Source organism: Chinchilla lanigera, unplaced genomic scaffold (genome assembly GCF_000276665.1).
Source record: "Chinchilla lanigera isolate Chin_1 unplaced genomic scaffold, ChiLan1.0 scaffold00146, whole genome shotgun sequence".
NCBI classification, from domain to species: domain Eukaryota; kingdom Metazoa; phylum Chordata; class Mammalia; order Rodentia; family Chinchillidae; genus Chinchilla; species Chinchilla lanigera.
The window spans coordinates 1,721,189-1,742,442 of NW_004955547.1; the positions used below are offsets into that span (position 1 = coordinate 1,721,189).

The 21,254-nt window shown below is 46.1% G+C and overlaps 1 protein-coding gene across 1 annotated transcript; it reads left to right on the top strand.

Annotated features, from left to right (window-relative positions):
* Positions 1 to 15,756: 15,756 nt before the first annotated feature.
* Dazap2 (DAZ associated protein 2) lies at positions 15,757 to 20,435 on the top strand. Its single transcript, XM_005411904.2, has 4 exons — positions 15,757 to 15,859; positions 16,819 to 16,937; positions 17,795 to 18,040; positions 19,002 to 20,435. Exons 1-4 carry the CDS (start codon positions 15,847 to 15,849, stop codon positions 19,128 to 19,130), a joined length of 507 nt encoding a protein of 168 aa, XP_005411961.1. The 5' UTR covers positions 15,757 to 15,846; the 3' UTR covers positions 19,131 to 20,435.
* Positions 20,436 to 21,254: the final 819 nt, after the last annotated feature.

A 21,254-nucleotide genomic window follows, 5' to 3' on the forward strand; every position in this document is an offset into this window, starting at 1 on the left:
CCTGGCTGGTCTCGAACTCCTAACGATCCTCCTGTCTCAGCCTCCCAAGTGCTGGGATTATAGGCATCCGCCACCACGCCCAGCCTTACACTCACCAGGTTGAAGGCCCCCACTTCAGTTGCTAAGGGAATAAGGCAGGGCCGGGTGGGAGTCAGTTAAGGAATGATGCAGCAGGGCCTCAGATTGGTCAGCAGGAAGAAAACCTCTCAGCCGTGAGGAGAGGAAAGGCAGCAGTGCAGTCCTTGAGCTCCTAGGCCGATTCTCAAAAGCCAAGAGCACCTGTCAGCATTAGGCAGCCATGTTGAAGTCCTGAGAGGAGACCATGGAGGAGAAGGTTTCCGGGTGCTGAGAACAGTGGAAGGTGTCACAGGGTGAAAAGCAAGAGTTCCAGTCAATTTATATATAACAAGGAGCACTTGCTTATGCATGCCTGATTTTTAAATAGACCTCCACTTCCTGTCTTGAAATGCATATACTGTTAAATGCATATACTGTATAATATTCTATTTAATTTTAGCAATGACATAAAATTGTATTGCTGGGTTGCTGTCACTGTCACTGAGAGGTCACCTCACCAGCTCAAAGGGTAAATATAGTTGGGTTTTTTTTAAGTTCAGTTTTGTACAGTTACAAGGTGAGGAAGATTTCCGCTCATAAATTATTTACCGAAGCTCACAGGCATAATAGGCTGTGTGCATATTCATCAGGTTATCATCCATTATTCATAAGAAGTTCACTTCAACTGTTAGAAGAAAATGAGGTTGTTGATTGAAATGCTGAGGAAATGTAGGCCTTTGTCCTCCTCCATCCTTTCTCCCCCTAAGTCTGGAAGTTTCCATCAAAGGAAAAAAAATGATGTGGGGAAGAAACTATTCCTGACATGCAGATATGCAGATAGAAAAAAGAGTAGAGGGAAGGAATTAAATTGGCAAGCTCAACCCCACCCATTTAACACCAATAAAGGCCCGTGGCTTCTGCTTCCACAGGCGCTGGGCCCAGGCGGTAGCCAAGGGGTCCCTTTCTTGCAACAAAAGAGCAGCTTCAGCAGGTCTGGTAGTTATTGCTTATATTAATTAAGGTGCTGGTTGCAGTCTACAGATAAAGAAGTAATTATGATTATCTTCTTCGACTCTCGTACCAAGTCTGTGAAGCAGAAATAATTTTCAGAATGAAGAAACAGACTCAGAGAAAACAGAAGAGGAGGAAACTGAAATTCACAAGTGTCTTGTCCAAGGCACTCCTGAGGAGCAGAATTAGGGAAGGAGCCTAAATTTCCATCAGATCCATTTTCTTCTAGAGGTGGGGGTCTCATACATAATGTTGTCCAGGTCATTCTCAAACTCCGAGGTCTCAAGTGATCCTCCCGCCTGAGCTTCATGAGTAGCTGGGACCGCAGGTGTGTGCCACCATGCCTAGCACCCTAAGTTCTTTTTTTTTTTTTTTTTTTTTTTTTTTTTTCTTTTTTGAGACAGGGTCTTGCTATGCAGTTCAGGCTGGCCCTGAGCTCACTTTGTAGCCCAGGCTGGTCTTGAACTTGCAACGATCCTCCTGCCTCAGCCTCCCAAGCACTGGGATTACAGGCGTGCGCCACTGCGCCCGGCTCACCCTAAGTTCTTTATGTTCTGTCTTCCTATGTCCTTCCCAAAATACAAGTATTTCACTATGTTTTCCATGAACCACGGACTTTATTTATTTATTTATTTTTGTCTTTTCTCAACAGCTTTTCTTTTTTTTTTGGTACGGGGAATCAAACTCAGGACCTTACACTTGCCAGGCAGGCACTTGTGCTACTGAGCTATATCCCTGGCCCGACTTTATTATTTTTAATATCTTTATTGTTTCTGTGGGATACCAAAGCAATACGGGCTTGAAAGCATTAAATACTACCGAGTTCTACAGAATAGTGAATAATGAATGTCCCAGTGCACGGGCAGGCAGAGAATTATCATGACTGTCAGCTTCTATTTTCTCCGTTTTCACAGGCAAAAGTGGGAGACATTACAATGAAGTCAGGCCTACAGACCTGGGTTCCAGTCTTGCAACGATCACTTACTTACACTTCTTTTTGTTTCTTGCTTTGTTTTTGAGATAGTCTCCCCAAGTAAGCCAGGCTGACCTTGAACTCACAGTCCTTCTGCCTCGTTTCCTGGGTGCTCAGATTCCAGGTGTGTGCCACCACACCTGGCTGAGAGTTACATTCTTTTTTTTTTTTTGCGAGTTAGATTCTTTAAGCCATGCTTTCCTATTTGTTAAATGGGGAAAATATCTTCTCTTGGAGGTTCTGTAAGTGTGAAATGAGGTCATGTGCCAGGCAGTAGTGGCACGTGGCTGTAATCCCAGCTACTTGTGGGACTGAAGCGGGAAGATTTCAATGGGAGAGCAGCCTGGGAAACTCACGAAGGTGTAGCTCAGCGCTCCTTAGGTTCAAGCCCCAGGACTGAGAAAATAAAAATAAAAAAGATAATGTATATGCCGGGCGTGGCGGCGCACGCCTGTAATCCTAGCACTCGGGAGGCTGAGGCAGGAGGATCGTTGTGAGTTTGAGACCGGCCTGGGCTACAAAGTGAGCTCAAGGCCAGCCTGAACTGCATAGTGAGACCCTGTCTCAAAAAGACTAAATAAATAAATAAATAAATAAATAAATAAATAAATAAATAAACTTCCATTCCTTTCTGAAGAGGTTAGAAGAACGGACATTTCACCAAATCTGATCATTTAGTTTACATTCAGGATTAACACCTTGGAAGGGGTGGTACTGCAAGTCCAGATCCCTTCCAGTCTCAGTATCCTGGCCACATTAAAATGAGATGCAGATGAGGCTCTGCTCTTCTGAGTGCAAGTCATCTTTGGAGAGCCCTTCCTCCTTCTCTGTGTATGTCTCTCTCTCTTTCTTCCTCCCGCTTTCTCTCTCTGTCTCTCTGTCTCTGTCTTGGTCTCCAAACAATAAAATGACATCTCAACCCCAAACCAGCAAATTTTGCTATGCATTAATACCATGCCATTTAACTTGCATTTTTAATAAGCCTTAAATGATTCCAGTATGACAGGGATAGGATTTCACAGGGAGAAAAACTGGCCCAAATCACAAGACAAGAGGCACTGCCCCAGGACTTCCCAAACTGCCCTTGCCATGGTGGAGTTAGTGTTTCAAGTTCATTATGCATAGCAGTGTTGGTGCCCTTCCAAAGTGGCTGCTGGGAACGAGAAAGGAAGGCCCACTAGGCGTGGTGGCGCACGCCTGTAATCCCAGCATCAGGAGGCTGAGGCAGGCAGATTGTTGCAAATTTGAGACCACCCCGGGCTACAAAATGAGCTCAAGGCCAGCCTGAACTGCATAGTGAAACCCTTTCTCAAAAAGAAAAAAAAAAAAAAGAAAGGAAAAAGAAAGAAAGGCCCATTTCTGAGCCATGTATCTTGTAGTAGCTGTTTCCTGAGTTATCCAAAGACCAGCCCAAGCTTTGATGAGATTACTTCAAAGAGCCTGACTAGATTCTTCTACAAAGCTTCACTGCTTTCTTTGGGTGGGGAAATAGGAGCTTGCTTTGTTATTCCAGTTCCATAAGAGGAGAGCTCAACACATGGTAGGTATTCAACTTAAAAAAAAAAAATCTAGGGGCTGGGGATTTAGCTCAGCGGCAAAGCGCCTGCCTGGCAAGCGCAAGGTCATGAGTTCGGTTCCTGGTACCGGAGAAAAACCAAAAAAAATCTAATCACTCTAATTAACTGAAACTAGGGGGCCCAGCAGGAAGAGTCACTGTCTTAGTCTGTTTGATGTTGCTATAACCAAATACTAGGACTGGGTAACAGATGAAGTAATGAAGTTTACTTGCCTCATTATCCTGGTGGCTGGAGGTGCCAGTGTCCTGGTAAGGGCCCAGTGGCTGTGTCACAACGTGGAGAAGCAGCAGGGGAACTGGATGCATCCAGAATGGAACAAACACGTGGGGTGGCCTCACGTTATAACAACTCGACAAAGAGCTAATCCAGTCACGTAACACCTAACCTCATACCGCAGCTAGTCCCTCCCAAGGGTGATGCGCCACCCTCCTCACCTCTCCTAGGCGCCAGCACTTCAATACGGACACACCGAGGACCAACTTCCTGCACACAAACCTTTTGGGGACAACCCCTGTCCAAGTCATAGCAGTCACCATCATTTTGGGGGCCTCTCAGATCGTTTCTTGGCCTTTTGGTTGAGGTCAGGTGGGCCCTTGGTATAGATTACTCATCTCTGTGTAGCATTTACTCAGTTCTGCTGTAATTTTCCACTCAGCATCTGTTTCTCTCAGCATTTATTTTACTCAAGGTTTTTTTTTTTTTTGGTCCTTTTGAGACAGGATCTCGCTCTGCAGTTCAGGCTGGTCTTAAGCTCACTTTGCAGCCCAGGCTGGCATCGAACTCGCAACGATCCTCCTGCCTCAGCCTCCCGAGTAATGGGATGCGTCACCACGCCTGGCAAGGTATTCTTCCTTGGTTTGTTTTTGTTTTTTGAGACAGGGCCTCACTCTGTAGTTTAGGCTGGTCTCAAATTTGTGGCAATCCTCTTGCCCCAGCCTCCCAAGTCCTGGGATTACAGGTGTGCACTACCATACCCAGCACTAAAATTATTATTCTTAAAAACAGCTTTATTAGGCTATAACTGAGGTTCTATAAGTGGCACATGTTAAACATGTACAGCTTGGGCTAGGTATGTAGCTCAGTGGTAGAGTATTTGCTAGTATGTGTGAGGCTCTTGGTTTGCTCTCCAGTGTTGTAAAAATAAATATAATAAAATGTGCAATTTGATTTTTTTTTTTAAAATAGGGTCTTACTGTGCAGTTCAGGTTGGCCTTGAGCTCACTTTGTAGCCCAGGTTGGCCTCAAACTCACACTGATCCTCCTGCCTCAGCCTCCCGAGTGCTGGGATTACAGGCATGAGCCACTGCGCCCGGCTAACAACTTGATATTTGACATATGTATGCATCCAGAAGCCCATACCACATTCAAGCCAATGAACACATTTATCACCTTCATAAGCTTTCTAGGATCCATCTGCAAGCTTCCTGCTTCCCACCCCTGTTCTCCTACCCAAAAAAGGAGCCTTTGATCTGGTTTGTATTTTCTAGAATTTTATGTGAAGATGGTATATATGCTTTTCTTCCCTTTTTAGATGGGGGCCCATGACATTGCCCAGGCTGGTCTCAATTTCCTGGGCTCAAGCAATCTTCCTGTCTCAGTCTCTCTCTGTGGCTGTATTCTTCTTTTCTTTTAATCTGGCTTACTTTACTCAGCACAATTAACATTTTCCATTTTGTTTTGTGGATCTATAGTTTAGTCCCTTTTATTTTAAGGCAATAAATGTGCTTATCCATTTACCTACTGATGGAAATTTTCATTGTTTCTTGTTTTATTTTTTATTTTTTTGGTTTTTCTCCGGTACCGGGAACCGAACTCACGACCTTGCGCTTGCCAGGCAGGCGCTTTTGCCGCTGAGCTAAATCCCCAGCCCCCTGTTTTAATAAATATAAATAAAGGGGTTATAAATAGCCTCATGTAAGTCTATGTGTATCCAGATACTTTGGTTTTACTTGGGTAAATACCTAGTAGTGGAATACTTATGTGTACTTAAGCTTTTTGTTTGTTTGTTTATTGAGACAGCAACTAGCTATGTAGTTCAGGCTAGCCTTGTCCTCACGGCAATCCTGCAATCCTCCTGCTGCAGCCTCCCTTGTGCTGAGATTACAGGTGTGTGCCACCATGCCTGGCTTGTGTGTTTAACTTTTTTTTTTTTGGTTTTGGTTTTTTTTTTCTGGTACCGGGAATCGAACTCACAACGTTGCACTTGCCAGGCAGGCGCTGTGCCACTGAGCTAAATCCCCAGCCCTCTTCTGTGTTTCACTCTTAAGGACCCTGGAAGACTGTTTTCCACAATAGTTATACCATTTTACATTTTAACCAGATGTTTATGAGAATTCCAGTTATTCTACATTCTCTCCAACATTTGCTATTTGCTGTAGTCTTTTTTCATATTAGATGTTCTTTCGTTTTTGTTTTTTTGAGACAGGGTCTCGCTATGTAGTTTAGGGTGGCTAAACTACAAGCCTTTCAAGCACTGGGACCCCAAGCATGTGGCACACACTCAGCTTTTTTAATTTTAAAAAGTTTGTGGAAGTTGCTGAGTGTGGTGGCACACACCTGTAATCTCAGCACTCGGGAGGCTGAGGCAGAAGGATCACTGTGAGTTCGAGGCCAGCCAGGCCTACAAAGTGAGCTCAAGGCCAGCCTGAACTGCAAAGCAAGATCCTGTCTCAGAAAGACAAAAAAAAAAGTTTATAATGAAAAGTCTCATTCCTACATGTCTCCCCAACCTGAACCTACTTTTATAGATATTTTGCGTATGCGTCCAGAATTTCTTTACACAAATACTAATGTATATTCTTGGTTTTCTTGCTTTTTGACATAAAAAGCATCACATCAAGCACATGGTTCTGAATCTCTCACATTTTCATTTCAAAAATGTCTTGGGCTGGGTATGGTGGTGTACTTGTAGCACTCAGGAAACCAGGGCTGGAGTTCAAGGCGGGTATCAACTCTACAGCAAGACCCTATCTCAAAAAGAAAAAAAAAAAAAAAAATCCTGCGTTCTTTGTTACAATCACATAGTATTTCATTGTATATGCTACGCTTTATTTCACTAGCTTTTAATCTTTTGCTATTATGAATAAGACTACAAAAGGGCCCTTTTACACACAATGTTTCTTCTGAGTGTAAATAAATCTGTAGGAATCATTCCCAGAAGTAGGAATAGTATGTTTGCAATTTTGATAGGTTTTGCCAAATTTATTTTATAGGAGTTGCCAAATATATTCTATAGGAGTTGTACTGATTTATCCTCCCACCATCAGTAAATTAGAATGTCTGTTTATCCACCGCCCAGCGAGCAATGTTAGCAAACACTGGGATTTTTCCAATCTGATAACGGTATCAGTGTGGTTTTAATTTGCCACCTTGTTATGACTGAGGCTGAATATCATCTTATATATTATGGGGCAATCTGTTCTTCCTTTCCAGTGAACTATCTGTGAATATCATTTGCTATGTTTCCTAATTTTTTTTTTTTTTTTTGGTCTTTTTGAGACAGGGTCTCGCTATGCAGTTCAGGCTGGCCTTGAGCTCACTTTTGTAACCCACGGTGGTCTTGAACTCACAAAGATCCTTCTGCCTCAGCCTCCCGAGTGCCGGGATTACAAGTGTGCGCCACCATGCTCTGCTTCTAATGTTGGTTATACATAACTGATTTCTTTCTTTCTTTTTTTTTTTTTTTGAGACAGAGTCTCACTATGTAGCTCAGGTTGGCCTTGAACTCACTGTGTAGCCCAGCAGTCTTCCTGCCTCGGCCTCTTATGTGCTAGGATTACAGGCATGAGCCACCACTCCCAGCCCTAGGTTACCCGCCTTGTAGATACCCCCAAGGCCCCATAAATGTAGACGAAGCCCATTGCTCATAATGTGTCTCCCTTCTCTAAGCACCTGGACTCTGCTCTGGAGTGTGTACTGAAATTTCTGCCTAGCAAACTCTTCTTCTGCCTCTTACAGATGCGTCCTGAAAATTCTTTTCCTGTGACAAGAATCAGTGTTTAGGTGGCTTCCTTGTCTCAGCTCTGCAAACCTCTTCAGCTCCAGCCTGATGACAGTGCATTGAGGTGGAAAACATAACAACTTGGGAGAAAGGAGACAAGGAAATTGAGATTTTTAAATTGCACTTACCTGCAGCTTTGAGACACAGAAATTGCTCAAGCCTTTTTTCCCTTCAGTGAACTCACTCAAAAAAATTTTTTTTCCCTAAAGATCTTTTTTAAAAAAAAATTTTTGAGACAAGTTCTTGCTATGTATTCCAGGATAGTCTTGAACTCACTATGTAGCCCACGCTGTCCTCAAACTCACGGCAATCCTCCTGCCCCAGCCTCCTTAGTGCTGGGATTACAGGTGTCACCACACGTGGCTAGATCACGCATCTTGAGGACACCGCTTACATACACCCGACTCTGGCTCGTAATGTGCTTCTTCTCATTTCTCTGAGCACCCGCACTCCGCTCTTGAGGGTGTCCTAACATATCTATCTAATAAAGCCTTCTTGTGTCTCTTACCGACGCGTCGTGAAAAGTCTTCTGTGACAGGAGTCAGTGAACCTGCAAACTTCTTCTACAAGGGTGGGATAGCTTCCTCAGGTCAGCCTCGGGGACGCTCAGACCCGGCTTGGAGACAGCGAGAGTAGGTCTCCCAGGGTTCATCCCTTAAGCACTGGACCAGGAGGGGTCTGCGGAAGGCCCCTCCAGTAAAAGTACTCGAATTTTTAATAGTAGCAGGGCCAGAATTTACAAGCTGATTTTCAGCTGTCCATCCCCCTCCCCCAACACAGAGTGCGGATTTAGAGCCGGAGTGACACAGTATCTGTGACCGCTCATGAAACGTGGGAGACACCCGATGAGAAACAATGAGTGGGATGTAGAACACGTGTGCGGGCGGCTGCGCTCCACGCCCAGCACCCTAAGAACACAGTGGCTTCCGCGCTTCCACGCTGGCTTACAACTGTGTGCTCAGCCGGACTACTTCACCCGCGGGGCCGGCTGCTCGCCTGCCCTTCCAGAGTCTGGCTCGGCGAGGGGCTCACGCCTTGTGGGGAACGAGTGGGAGCTACGTGGGTGAGGAGCGAGGTCAGAGATCGGGCCACAAGGCTCCGGGTGTGAGGAAGGCGTCCGGCCGCCGGGCTCCCTGGCTCCGCCGGTGCTTCAGCCCCGGAGGAACAGAGCGGTGGGCGGCCGCGGGGTCTGGGGCTCCGTCTGTGCGGTGCTGGGCGAGCCCCTCCTCGCCACGGACCTGTCCAGCTGCTGCCACGTTTGCTTTCATAAATCAGCGGGATGACCAAACCACAACTGGTAGGTTTTTTTGCCCCCCTTAAGAGTCTCACTATGTTGCCCAGGCTGGCCTTGAACTCCTGACTCAGAGCATCCTCTCCACCAGTCGCTCAGGTCCTTATTGGTGCTGTTGTTCCCCCAAGAACACTGGGGAAGTGGTGAAAGGGAAGAAGGTTTTATGTAAAGCCGGCTCCTGGGAGACAGGGCCCTCTGTCTCAAACCACCACCTCCCTGTGTTCACGCGGGCCGGGTTCCGGTGAGCAAGTAAGAGGAGCAGGAAGAAGAAATTGGAACACTAGACAGTGAAACTTCTGCACTGTTCCGCCCCAGGCCATTCTGGGCTTCTTCCCAGCCAGCTCCTTCCCTCCTTGTGGAAACGAAAGCCAATCCTATCAAGAACGATTATCCCCTAGCTATTGCACTGATCAGGCCCATAATCTCCCGAACGAGTGGACGGCGGAAGGCTTAAATAAGTGAGACAAATGAAATGATTTCAGGGCTCCAAGAAGATTCAAACCCTCTCACAGAGCCGGGCATGGTGGCGCATGCCTGTAATCCAGCACTCAGGAGGCTGAGGCAGGAGGATCGTTGTGAGTTCAAGGCCAGCCTGGGCTACAAAGTGAGTTCAAGACAAGCCTGAACTGCATAGAAAGACCTTGTTGCAAAGAGACAAAAAAAAAAAAAAAAAAAGAAAAAAAAAAAAAAAAAAAAAAAAAAAAGGAAAAAAAAAAAAGAAAAGATGTCTATTACAAAGCTGGTCTGACACAGGGGGAGGGGAATTGTCTGGGCTCTCCACCTGCACACCCACTCAATCCACAGACGTATTTGGATGCATAAATCTCAAACATCCTTGTGTACAGCAAGCTGCTATCTCAAGAAATTTCATCCAGGAAACATCAACAAGTGAACATTTCCCCATCTTTCCCTCCTCAATGAAGAAGGAACAATCCAGCCAAAGTTTATGATGCCTTTGTTCCGTGGGTTAGCTGTCTTCTCAGGCACTGCACTAGGACAAAGCTCCCCACACAAGAGGGGAGAGGAGAGGCCCCCAAAGGGGAGCCAGTATGAGAGCTGCAGCGTCCTGGCCGGCAGCACAAGGGGATCCGCCCAGCAGCTTCAGCGCTGCTCAGCAGCACCCAAGTGCTCTTCTCAGAATTGTGAATCCACCGGCCATACTGACCCTGCGTGCTCTGGGCCACACTCCCCCAACTCTAGAGGATCTGATGTCCAAAATGGTGTAGTGTTTGCCTGACTTTTTTTTTTTTTTTTTTTTCTTGAGACAGGGTCTCACTGTGTAGCCCAGGCTGGCCTGGAACTCACAGTGATCTTCCTGCTTCAGCTTCCTGAGTGCTGGGATTACAGGCTGCCTGGTTATCTTTTTTTTTGTTTGTTTGTCTTTTTGAGACAGGGTCTCACTATGCAGTTCAGGCTGGCCTTAAGCTGACTTTGTAGCCCAGGCAGCTCTCTAAATGATCCTCCTGCCTCAGCCTTCCGGGTGCTGGGATTACACACGTATGCCACCATACCCGGCTTGGCTATCATTTTTTAAAGATCCACCTTACCCTGTCCTGTCAGTTACACTCCACGTCAATACCCCTGAATCTGGCAGTAGAGGCATGTGCCAAAACACTAGCAGAACCAGAGTCTTGGTTTTGGGTCTGCCCGCTGAACGCTTGTCTGCACAATACCGAGGTCCCTGAGATCCGAGAAGACAAAAGGGAAGCTTCCTTTCCTAGGAAGGGATGGGAGAGTTTGTTACTGTGATAGCCACCCACTGACAACAAAAAGGATTAAAAACCTTAATAATTAAACTGTTAAAGCCATTGGGCAACTGGGCAAAAATCTATAGGTCTGAGGAGGTGGCCTTGTCAAAGTTGCAACTGTAAACATGATTTTTTTTTGAGACAGGGCGTTGCTGTTTAGTTCAGGCTGGCCCTGAACTAACTATGTGGCCTAGGCTGGCCTCAAACTCTTGGATGTCTTCCTGCCTCAGCCTCCTGAGAGCTAGGCTTGCAGGCGTGCACCAGCATGCCCAGCAAACATACCATTTTGAACTCAATCTAGGTGCTCCGGGGAGATGTGGGATGTGCTAAGTGAACTAGGAAAGGGGCCTTCTTTATTTTTTTATTTGTCTTTTTGAGACAGGGTCTCACTATGCAGCTCAGGCTGGCCTTGAGCTCACTTTGTAGTCCAGGCTGGTCTCAAACTCGCGACGATCCTCCCGCCTCAGCCTCTCAAGTGCTGGGATTACAGGCGTGTGCCAACACGCCCTGTTTGGGGGCCTTCTTTATAGATACTCACATTTGCTCCAGATCCTCAACCCTGCATAAAAATCCCAATCTCTCACTGACCGCACGGTTTCTTTCTGTCACTGGGCAAGATCTTAGTTCTGATGCAACGCGGAACCAAGGCATTTAGGCTGCCCTTTCAGAGAGTAAGTTTGTAGGCTTACTAACTCCTGTCTCAGAAAAAGAACTTCTAGGACACGTCTGTAAGAGACACGGGAAGGGTTTATTAGGCAGCGATTTTCAGATGCACTTGAGAGAAGGGCAGGCGCTCAGAGAAATGAGCTACACATTATTTTTTCACAGAGTGAACTTTATGTTTCTCTCAAAGGTGGAAACCTCAGGAGAATGCGGCCACCCCGCGTGACACTGGCCCATTTAATAGGTATGGGCAGTTTTTTGTTTTGTTTTTCTCTGACTACATAGTTTAAACATTCTTTGGAGGGCCAGGGATATAGCTCAGCAGCACAAGCTCCTGTCTGGCAGGAGCAAGGTCCGGAGTTCAATTGCCGATACCAAAAAAAAAAAAAAAAACATTCTTTGGATGCTCTCAACCTGTATCTTAGGATCGGGTTCCTGCTCCTTCACAATTAAGCCAGTTTATGGACTTGCAGTTTTCTGAGGAATCTGGGTGGGAGGGCTCTGGAAGGAAGGAGCCTACATTTAGTCAAGGGATGCTGATCCGGGTCCCAGTGGGAACTGGCTGGGGCCTGGGAGCTGCAGTCTTCTTCACAGTGCAATTTTTAGTTATCATTTTACCATCTCTGTTCTTTTTTTGGTCTTTTTTTATTTTAAAGAGAATAAAAAACAACAAAATAACAACACAGACAAAAAAAAAAAACAACACAAAAACAATAAAAATGATACAGGGTTTCAAAACAAAATGATGGGAATTAACAGTGGCTGTTATATTACATACTGTTAACTTCAACGAAGTTGCTCAGATACAAACTGATCAAACCATTAAAGAGAATAAAAAAATAGTAAAAAAAAATCAGAGCTTTACTAAACAAGATGGTAGGAATTTACCGATGGTTGTTTTGGTTTTCTTTTTTTTTTGTACCAGCGATCGAACTCATGACTTCGTGCTTGCCAGGGAGGTGCTGTGCCGCTGAGCTACATCCCTGGCTCACTAGTGGTTGTTATATTGCATATTGTTGTCTTCAAATTAGTTGTTCAGATTACCAGATATAAGCATTCAAAATTGGTCAAAAAAATTTAAGCATTAACTGTTCTTTCAATAAACCAATGGACATCAGCAGTACAATTATCCCAGCTAGCCTTCTGTATATATATATTTTCCCTGCCTTCTTTCTTTTTCTCCTTTCCCACATCCCAGTTGTTCCTTCCCTTTGAACAATTTCCTTCCCTTTAAAAATATGCAACCCAGGGTTGGGGATTTAGCTCAACGGCACAGCACCTGCCTGGCAAGCACAAGGTCATGAGTTCGATTCCCAGTACCGGAAAAAAAACAAAAAACAACAACAACAACAAAAAGTGGAACGCTTCACGAATTTGTGTGTCATCCTTGCGCGAGGACATGCTAATCTCCGTATCGTTCCAATTTTAGTATATGTGCTGCCGAAGTGAGCACTTATCATCTCTTTTCTACTCATCTTTTATTTCGGTTTTTCTCTGGTACCGGGAACCGAACTCACGACCTTGCGCTTGCCAGGCAGGCGCTTTGCCACTGAGCTAAATCCCCAGCCCCTCATCTTTTATTTCTATGTGGCCTCACCCCTTGTCTTTTCTGCATCCGGGTCCATCAGTGAATTCCTTCGCTGGCCTTCCTTTTGCTTCACACACAGCGGTGACCTCTCCCAGTTCAGGCACTGGAGTGGGAATACTTTCAGGATCTGATTTGGAAAAGTGAAAATGCTACATGCTTCCTTTACAGAGATTTGCCCGATCTGATTTCCAGTGAGTTATTCATTAATTTAGTCACCAATTTACTCATTGCAAACTTGCCCTGGGGATGGCAGTCCACTAAAAATAGTGTTTGTCAAACTTGAATTTGAATCATTAGTGGGATGTGAAATCACAACCAGATTTGACAAAAAGAAAAAGGAGGATGGGGAGAAAAAGAAAAAACAAAACAAGAAAAGAAAAAAAAAAAATAGAGCTGTATGTGGTGCCATATGCCTGTAATCTCAGCACTCAGGAGGCTGAGGCAGGAGGATCCCTGCAAGTTTGAGGCCAGCCTGTGCTATAAAGTGAGCTCAAGGCCAGCCTTAACTGCATAGTGAGGTCCTGTCTCAAAGACAAAAAACAAAAACAAAAAACAAAAACCAAAAACAAAAACCCCCCAATAAAAGAGAATAATAGAACAGTTTTAGGTCATAAAATTCTGTTTTCCCTAGCCCTATGATTTAAAGTGTACCAGTGAGTGGGGTGTGGTTGTGCACACCTGTAATCTCAGCTACTCAGGAGGCAGGCAGGAAGATTTTGAGTTTGAGGTTGGACTGGTCAACTTAATGAGACCCTCCCTCTAAATAAATAAATAAGTAGGACTTCTATGGGATTTGGTCCAAAAAGGTTGCAAGCCCCTGCATTAGAAGGTAAGCTTTAGCTGGGGCTGTAGCTCAGTGGTAGAGCACCGGCCTAGCATGGCTGAGGCCCTGGGTTCCATCCCCAGCACCATAAACCAACAAAGAACCCTCAAGTCTTTGCTGTTAGAAGGTAAGCTTTAGCACAGCAAGTGTTTCATTTGCTCAATTTAGAACAATACCTGGTATTTGTGAATGTTCTACAAATAAATGTTGAATGAGTGAATTTTTTAACACTGTACCTGCCTTCAAGAATATTAGAGTCAGAAACAGAGGAAAAAAGTAAATGTCACAGGCTTTACATTACTAATGTTAGCTTGAATCAAACCAACAATGTGGCTGCGCACAGTGGGGCCTGCCTGCAATCCCAGTGACTCAGGAGGGTGGGGTGGGAGCAACCCAAGTTTGACATCAGCTTAAACACTTCAGTGAGACCCTGTCTCAAAGTGAAAAAGAGGCGGGAGTGTGCCTTAGCATAAGGCCACAGTCTCCGTCCCCTTACTGAAAAACAAACAAACAAACAAAAAACTTGAATATATTGAAAAAAGAAAAATAACTTTAAAAACTTCCCAACATAGACTTGGAAATCAGACATTTTAGTCATGTGAAGCAGTGTGCATTGTAAGAAAAACAAAACAAAATAAAAACACTGACCTGGGAACTTGGGTACCAGAAGATAAAACCTGATTCTGTAACCTGTTCGTTAACGGTGTGACTCGAACAATTCTCTAGTTTGAAAAACAGGAGGAATGCCTGAACAAGCTCTGGTGCCACATGGGGCTATCTGAAGACCAGACAGGACTCAGCACTCTAGGGTGCTCTGCAAACTGTGATACAGCACTGGAGACAGAGGGGAACACCAAGCTGAAGCAAGTGTGGGTCTTTCTCCATGGTTTAACAAGTCACTCAGCAAATATTTATCAAGATTCTAACGTTTGCTGAGAACTTTTCTCTCCAAAGCTCCCCCCACCCCCTTTCTATGAATGAATCTGGGGGCGCTCTCCCACTGAACTACATCCCAGTCCTTTTTATCTTTTCAGGGATCCTCCTGCCTCAGTGCTGGGGTTACAGGTGTAGGCCACCACTCCCAGCTACTTTTGCCTTGCTTAACTCCACCTCCATATTTGTAGGTAGCAGGTGCTTAGCAATTGTGTTGTTTGGACTAAGTGCTTTAACCAAGCCACATTCCCAGCCCTTTTTATTTTTTACCTTGAAACAAGAGTCTTGCTGTGTTGCTCAGGCTGAAATTTAAGCTCTTCCTGCCTCCGCCTTCTAAGTGGCTGGGATTACAGGTGTGCATCACCTGGCTTCAGCACGTTTTTTTGAATGAAAGAAGGGAAAAAACAATTGCTACTACAAAGGATATCATCTTTAACCATAAGGGTAAGAGGCGAAGTGAAAAGAGAAAAGATGTGTACACACAGGCACCCATACAGGGCACATGTAACAGGCGCCAAAGAAAGGGCAGGGTCACACACACTCCAGAACCATGTCAGCTTTGGTGCCAGCTGTTGTGGATGGCATAGCAAAACACAATCCTTTACGTGACAGCCTGTCACTGGAACACACAGGCAGCGAACTGGACTGGCAGAATAAATCTTTACGGAGCCGAAGCTTAAACTGAACTTGGGCACGTGAAGAGCGACAGGTACCAAGGTTCGGACAGCATATTTTAGGCAGTCTGGAAAATTTCCCAAAATCCACGTCCCTCGTGGAAAGATTGTCAAGGTGAGCTGACCTGGAGTTAATGAGTGTCGCTGGGAAAACGTTTCGGGGAATGATTTCATCGTTCTGGCTCCAAGAGCCCAACACAAAAGACCTGTCCTGAGATAAGCCGTACCTGCACGCGCCGCGTTCGGTTTCCTCAAGTGTAGGGACCGGGTGGGGGATGGAGGATGACGGTAGGTGGGCGGGGCCAGGGCAAGTGGGCAGGACCACGCGGACATCCTTGCAGCGACTGGAGGTCGGACGAAGGGGCGGGGTTTCCGGTGGCAGCGACACTCGGGCGTCGGATGACGCCAGGAGGGGGATCGTCACGTGACACGGAAGTGACTCCGAACAGGAAGAGGACGAAAAAAATAACCGTCCGCGACGCCGAGTCGAACGGGACCCGCAGAGACCATGAACAGCAAAGGCAAGGACAGGGGGCGGCTGAGGCCTTCGGGGGAGTAGTGGTGCCCCTGGGCGAGCGGGTTCGGAGCCCAGGGTGACCCCGCGCCAGGCTTGGCAGGCGCTGCGCCGCGCCCTCGGTCAGCCGGGGTGTGGGGGTGCACCTGACGCCCTCGGCCTCTCGTAGCTACGGCTGCTCGCTCCCGCCCGGCCCTTTCCCTCTTAAACTCTGTGGCGCAGTTTGGAGCTGCGGGCTTGGGTGTGGGGGGGCCTTGTCATGATGGGCGTCTGCGGGAGCAAATGGGGGACTCGAGCAGGGATCTGGGTGGGCGAATGGAGAGCCGGCAGAGGCGGGGCGCCGCGCTGCTGTGCGGCCGGCCGGGCCGGAGTTTAACCGGTGAGGTGCCGGCGCCCGTGGACCCGCCGGGCCTGCAGGGTCCTTCCACTACCCTTCACGCTCCTCGCTCTTCGCGGGCGGAGCTCGGACTTCTTCCCGTTCCTGGGATTGCGCCGGAGTAGGGTCGCCTCTCTCTTTCCCGGGCTGACGGTTTACTCCCCGTTCTCCTACTCTATGGGGAAGTCGACCTTGAATAAGAAACCGGGAGGTAGATAATCAGAACCGCCGCCCCTCAGTCGGGGGTGCTGACACTTTGGCCTCTGGAGACTGCCCGTAGCGGAAGCGCCTGAGATACATCAGCAGTCCGGAAGCAGAGAAACAAGTCCCAGAGCCGGCCTACATTCGAGGGGATCTGGGCCCAGCCGGACTTCCCCTTGCACTGTACCCGGGGAAACAGCGCCTTTCCTGCCCAATCAGAACCCAGCACCTTCCATTATAAGGGTATAGAAACAGTGCTTATTTTCTTAGCTCCAAAAAAACAGGCCTGCAGGGGAAATCGGCTCACTCCCAGTAAGTCAGCCACCCAGATACCCTGCCCGTTTTGGTGGCTCTATGGTTGGCAACCTGAGTTTTTTCTTGTCTTCCAGGTCAATATCCAACGCAGCCAACCTACCCTGTGCAGCCTCCTGGGAACCCGGTCTACCCTCAGACCCTGCATCTTCCTCAGGCGCCGCCCTACACCGAGGCTCCGCCGGCCTACTCCGAGGTGCTGCCCGTTGGCCAGACTTGCTAGTTGAGCATACTCTTGGACTACATTTGAGTCCTTAGCTGACTCTTGACTTCACAAACAGAAAAGCGATCAGAGGAATAATCTAAAACATTATGTAATGCAGCAATGAGTTGGGCTTGAGAATGCGTTCCCTGATTATGTTTTTTGGCACAGGCTGAGGTTAAGATGAGTTTGTGTGCCTTGAGCCTGACATTAGCAGGAAATGATCTAGAATATTGAATGCCAGAGGAAAGACACATAACTCACAAAAAGTATAATGTGCACTAGGAGAATTAAGAATTGACTTAGCCTGGGTGTGGTCGTACACACCTGTAATCCCAGCTATTTGGGAGGCCGAGGCAGGAGGTCACAAGTTCAAGATTGGCCTGGGAAACTTAGATGCTTATCTCAGAACGATGTGGAAAAAATGTTTAAAGGATGTAGTTCAGTGGTTGAGGGCTTAGGTAGCATGTGTAGATCCTAGTTCCCTTTTTTTGTCTTTTTGTGACAGGGTCTCACTGTGTAGTTCAAGTTGGCCTTGAACTCACTTATGTAGCCCAGGCTGGCCTTGAACTCGCAGTGATCCTCCTGCCTCAGCTCCCAAGTGCTGGGATTACAGGCATGCGCCACCACGCCTGGCAAGATCCTAGTTTCAATCCTCAGCAGCACAAAGAAAAAGACTAACTCAAAGAGATTTGTTTTTTTGGGTTTTTTTGGAAGCGGGAATCCAACTCAGGACCCTGCACTTGCCAGGCTGGCGCTTATGCCACCAAGCTATATTCGCCGCCCCTTCATTAAAGAGATTTGAAGTAGGAATATAAAGTAACATTTTGCCTTCTCTTCTGCCTTTTTAGCTCTATCGTCCGAGCTTTGTGCACCCAGGGGCTGCCACAGTTCCTACCATGTCAGCTGCATTTCCTGGCGCCTCTCTGTATCTTCCCATGGCCCAGTCTGTGGCTGTTGGGCCCTTAGGTTCCACAATTCCCATGGCTTATTATCCAGTTGGTCCCATCTATCCTCCTGGTTCAACAGTGCTGGTGGAAGGAGGGTATGATGCAGGTGCCAGATTTGGAGCTGGGGCTACTGCTGGCAACATTCCTGTGAGTATGCGCTCAGAAGAAACTCAGCCCTTGTGTGTTTTCACTTTCTGAAATGACTCATTTATACTCATTCTCCCCCTGCTGCTAGAAAATAGGTGTTTATTTTGGTATAACAGCTGCCATCTGATAAGCAGAAAGTGGCTGAGGGGACAGGAGAACGATGGCATTTGTATAGCACTAGCACATTCTCTGGGGACCAAGTCAACTGGATTGCTTTATTTTTCTGTCAGAGTTCTGCTTGTTGCTTTTCCAGTTCATTTTGATACAGTGAACTGGTCTAGTAATGTTCCTTATTCATTCTGTAAGCATTTACTTAGTATTTCATCAGCGTGGTACTGTATTAGGATCCAAGATGATTAAAAACATAGAACCATAATCCCTAGTACTTAGCTTTTTGGTTATTGTTGCTGTCTACTTAGTTCCCCAATGCGTGGGACTTAAGAGTTCACAGTCTTTGCTAAGGCTGTCTACTCAGGAACCACACACTAGAGATGAAGCTAGTGAGCCTTAGGTAACCCGGTGGTCTCCATAAACAGTATCCAGAGGGCTGCGGATGTGGCTCAGTGGTAGTGTGTGTTTAACATGTGCAAAGCTTCCCTCCCAAAGTAAAACACCACATCACCTAGGGATCATCCGGGATTTGGCCATGGACCTGGCACCTAGTCCCTGTTTGGGGAGTGTGAGTGGGAACTATTTTCTCTTCTGAAAATGGGTTTTGTATTTATGCATAGGCTTTATCTTGGAGCTAGAACCTTTTGAATGAGTGATAGGCTCCCTTTCTTGTGTCTTGGGTTCACAGAGAAAACATACGTGCTTTAGAACTGAAATTGGTGGCAGAATCAGCTCCTTAAAATGCTGTTGGTTACACGTGGCCATCTCCCTAGTAGCATCTGCTTCACCTGTGTTCCCTTCCCTTGTATCAGCTGCCCTGTGCCCATTCTACCTTGTCCTTCCCTTCCAGCCTCCGCCTCCTGGATGCCCTCCTAATGCTGCTCAGCTTGCAGTCATGCAGGGAGCCAATGTCCTCGTAACTCAGCGGAAGGGAAACTTCTTCATGGGTGGCTCAGATGGTGGCTACACCATCTGGTGAGGAACCAGCGCCGCCTCTGTGCCAGGAAAGACATCACATACCTTCAGCACTTCTCACAATGTAACTGCTTTAGTCATATTAACCTGAAATTGCAGTTTAGACACATGTTGTTGGGGTGTCTTTCTGGTGCCCAAACTTCAGGCACTTTTCAAATTTAATAAGGAACCATGTAATGGTAGCAGTACCTCCCTAAAGCATTTTGAGGTAGGGGAGGGAATCCATTCATAAAATGAATGTGGGTGAAGCAGCCCTAAGGATCTTCCTTTAATTCCTCCGGAGTAATACTGTACCATACTGGTCTTTGCTTTTAGTAATAAAACATCAAATTAGGTTTGGAGGGAACTTTGATCTTCCTAAGAATTAAAGTTGCCAAATTATTCTGATTGGTCTTTAATCTCCTTTCAACCTTTGATTTATATTACTTGTTAAATGCATTAGCTGTCCGCCTCTTCCTTTCCATCCTCTGCCCACGTGCTGTCTCCAACCCTAGTCTTCCATTCCCTCCTGCCAATCTCCATTGAATCAGTGGTGCAGGACAGAAAGCCAGTCATTTCCTTCTCTCCTTGCACTTCTCCCCACTTGCCATCTTTTAACTTGTCTTTCATAAGGATCCTCTGAAACCCCCATGTGCCCCACCACAGGCCCCACTACGCCTGCTTTTATATCTCCTCAGGCAAAAGTGGAGGGTGCCTTTTGGATCCTCCTCAGAGCTTGTTTCTCCATACACAGACCTAACCCGAATTTGCTTTGGTGCCAGAAAAACTGAGCTTTGTTTTAACAAAAAAAGGTATCAGTGCAAAATGCCCAATAGGAGAGTTTGTTTAAAATAAGAGGGGCAAGGAGAAGGATGCATTTCAAAAGCCTGACTTCAGAGCCAAATTAAGGGGGAGTTTTCAGATCAAAAACTGGTTGCCATGTTTTTGACAGAGTGTCTGATGTAGCCGCCCATGGCTCCCAAGAATACCTAAACTGGGTGAATGGGGTCACATGGTGAATGCTTCACTGTAAAATGACTTTGAGTCCAGTGGAATCTCATTAGGGTTAAGACTATTTCAGGGATCCTTAATATTTTGATTTGTGTTTTCTGAAATTGGATTTTATTTTATCTTATAATTTCAGTTCATCTAAATTTTGTGTTCTGTACATGTGATGTTTGACTGTACCATTGACTGTTATGGAAGTTCAGCGTTGTATGTCTCTCTCTACACTGTGGTGCACTTAACTTGTGGATTTTTTATACTAAAAATGTAGAATAAAGACTATTTTGAAGATTTGAATAAAGTGATGAAGTTGCATTACACCTCACTCCAAGGATTCTTTACTTAGCTTGTTTATAGATTTCTTTTGCTTCTCTCTTTGTATATATCCCACATGGAACTCCGCTAGGTGTTACTGCTCTTCCATTTTCTTTAATGAAGGCTTTGAAATAAATGCAGGAGTACAAGGCCAAGATTTGACTATTTTCATGAGTTCCATTTTAGATACACTTTTCTTCACTTTACTACCAAAACTCAGATTCTGGAATTCAAAATTTAAACTTAAGAGCCGGGCATGGTAGTGCATGCCTGTAATCCCAGCACTCAAGTGGCTGAGGCAGGAGGATCATTGTAAGTTTGAGACCAGCCTGGGCTACCAAGTGAGCTCAAGGCCAGCCTGAACTGCATAGCGAGACCCTGTCTCCAAAAGACAAAAAAAAAAAAAAAAGAACTTAAACTTAGTAATAAGAGAACAACCAGTTCCCTTCACTTGCTTTAAATTTTGGGTTGAGAAATAGTTTAGCAGCCTGTTTGTATCTGGGGAGGCCTTCAGTTAGTTTCTCCAAAGTTCTGAAAACTAGAACTCCCCAGCTCCTGGGTTTTACCTTGGGTGGGCTTGAGCTGGGACACTGAGGGCAATACATTCAGGTCTCAAAGGAAGACTAGCTTAATTCCAAAGTAAACAACATCTGGGCCTTTTAAACATCCCTCTCTTTGAGACAAGTTAAATTCTAGGCACTTCTTGGCTGGATTCCAAGGATACTGGTGGGGAAGGCAGATCACTCCTGGTTTCCTCTGTGTATACATACCGGGTCTGGGAAATTTTGGCCCCCACTGGGATGGAGGCTAAACCAACTCATCTCCCAGG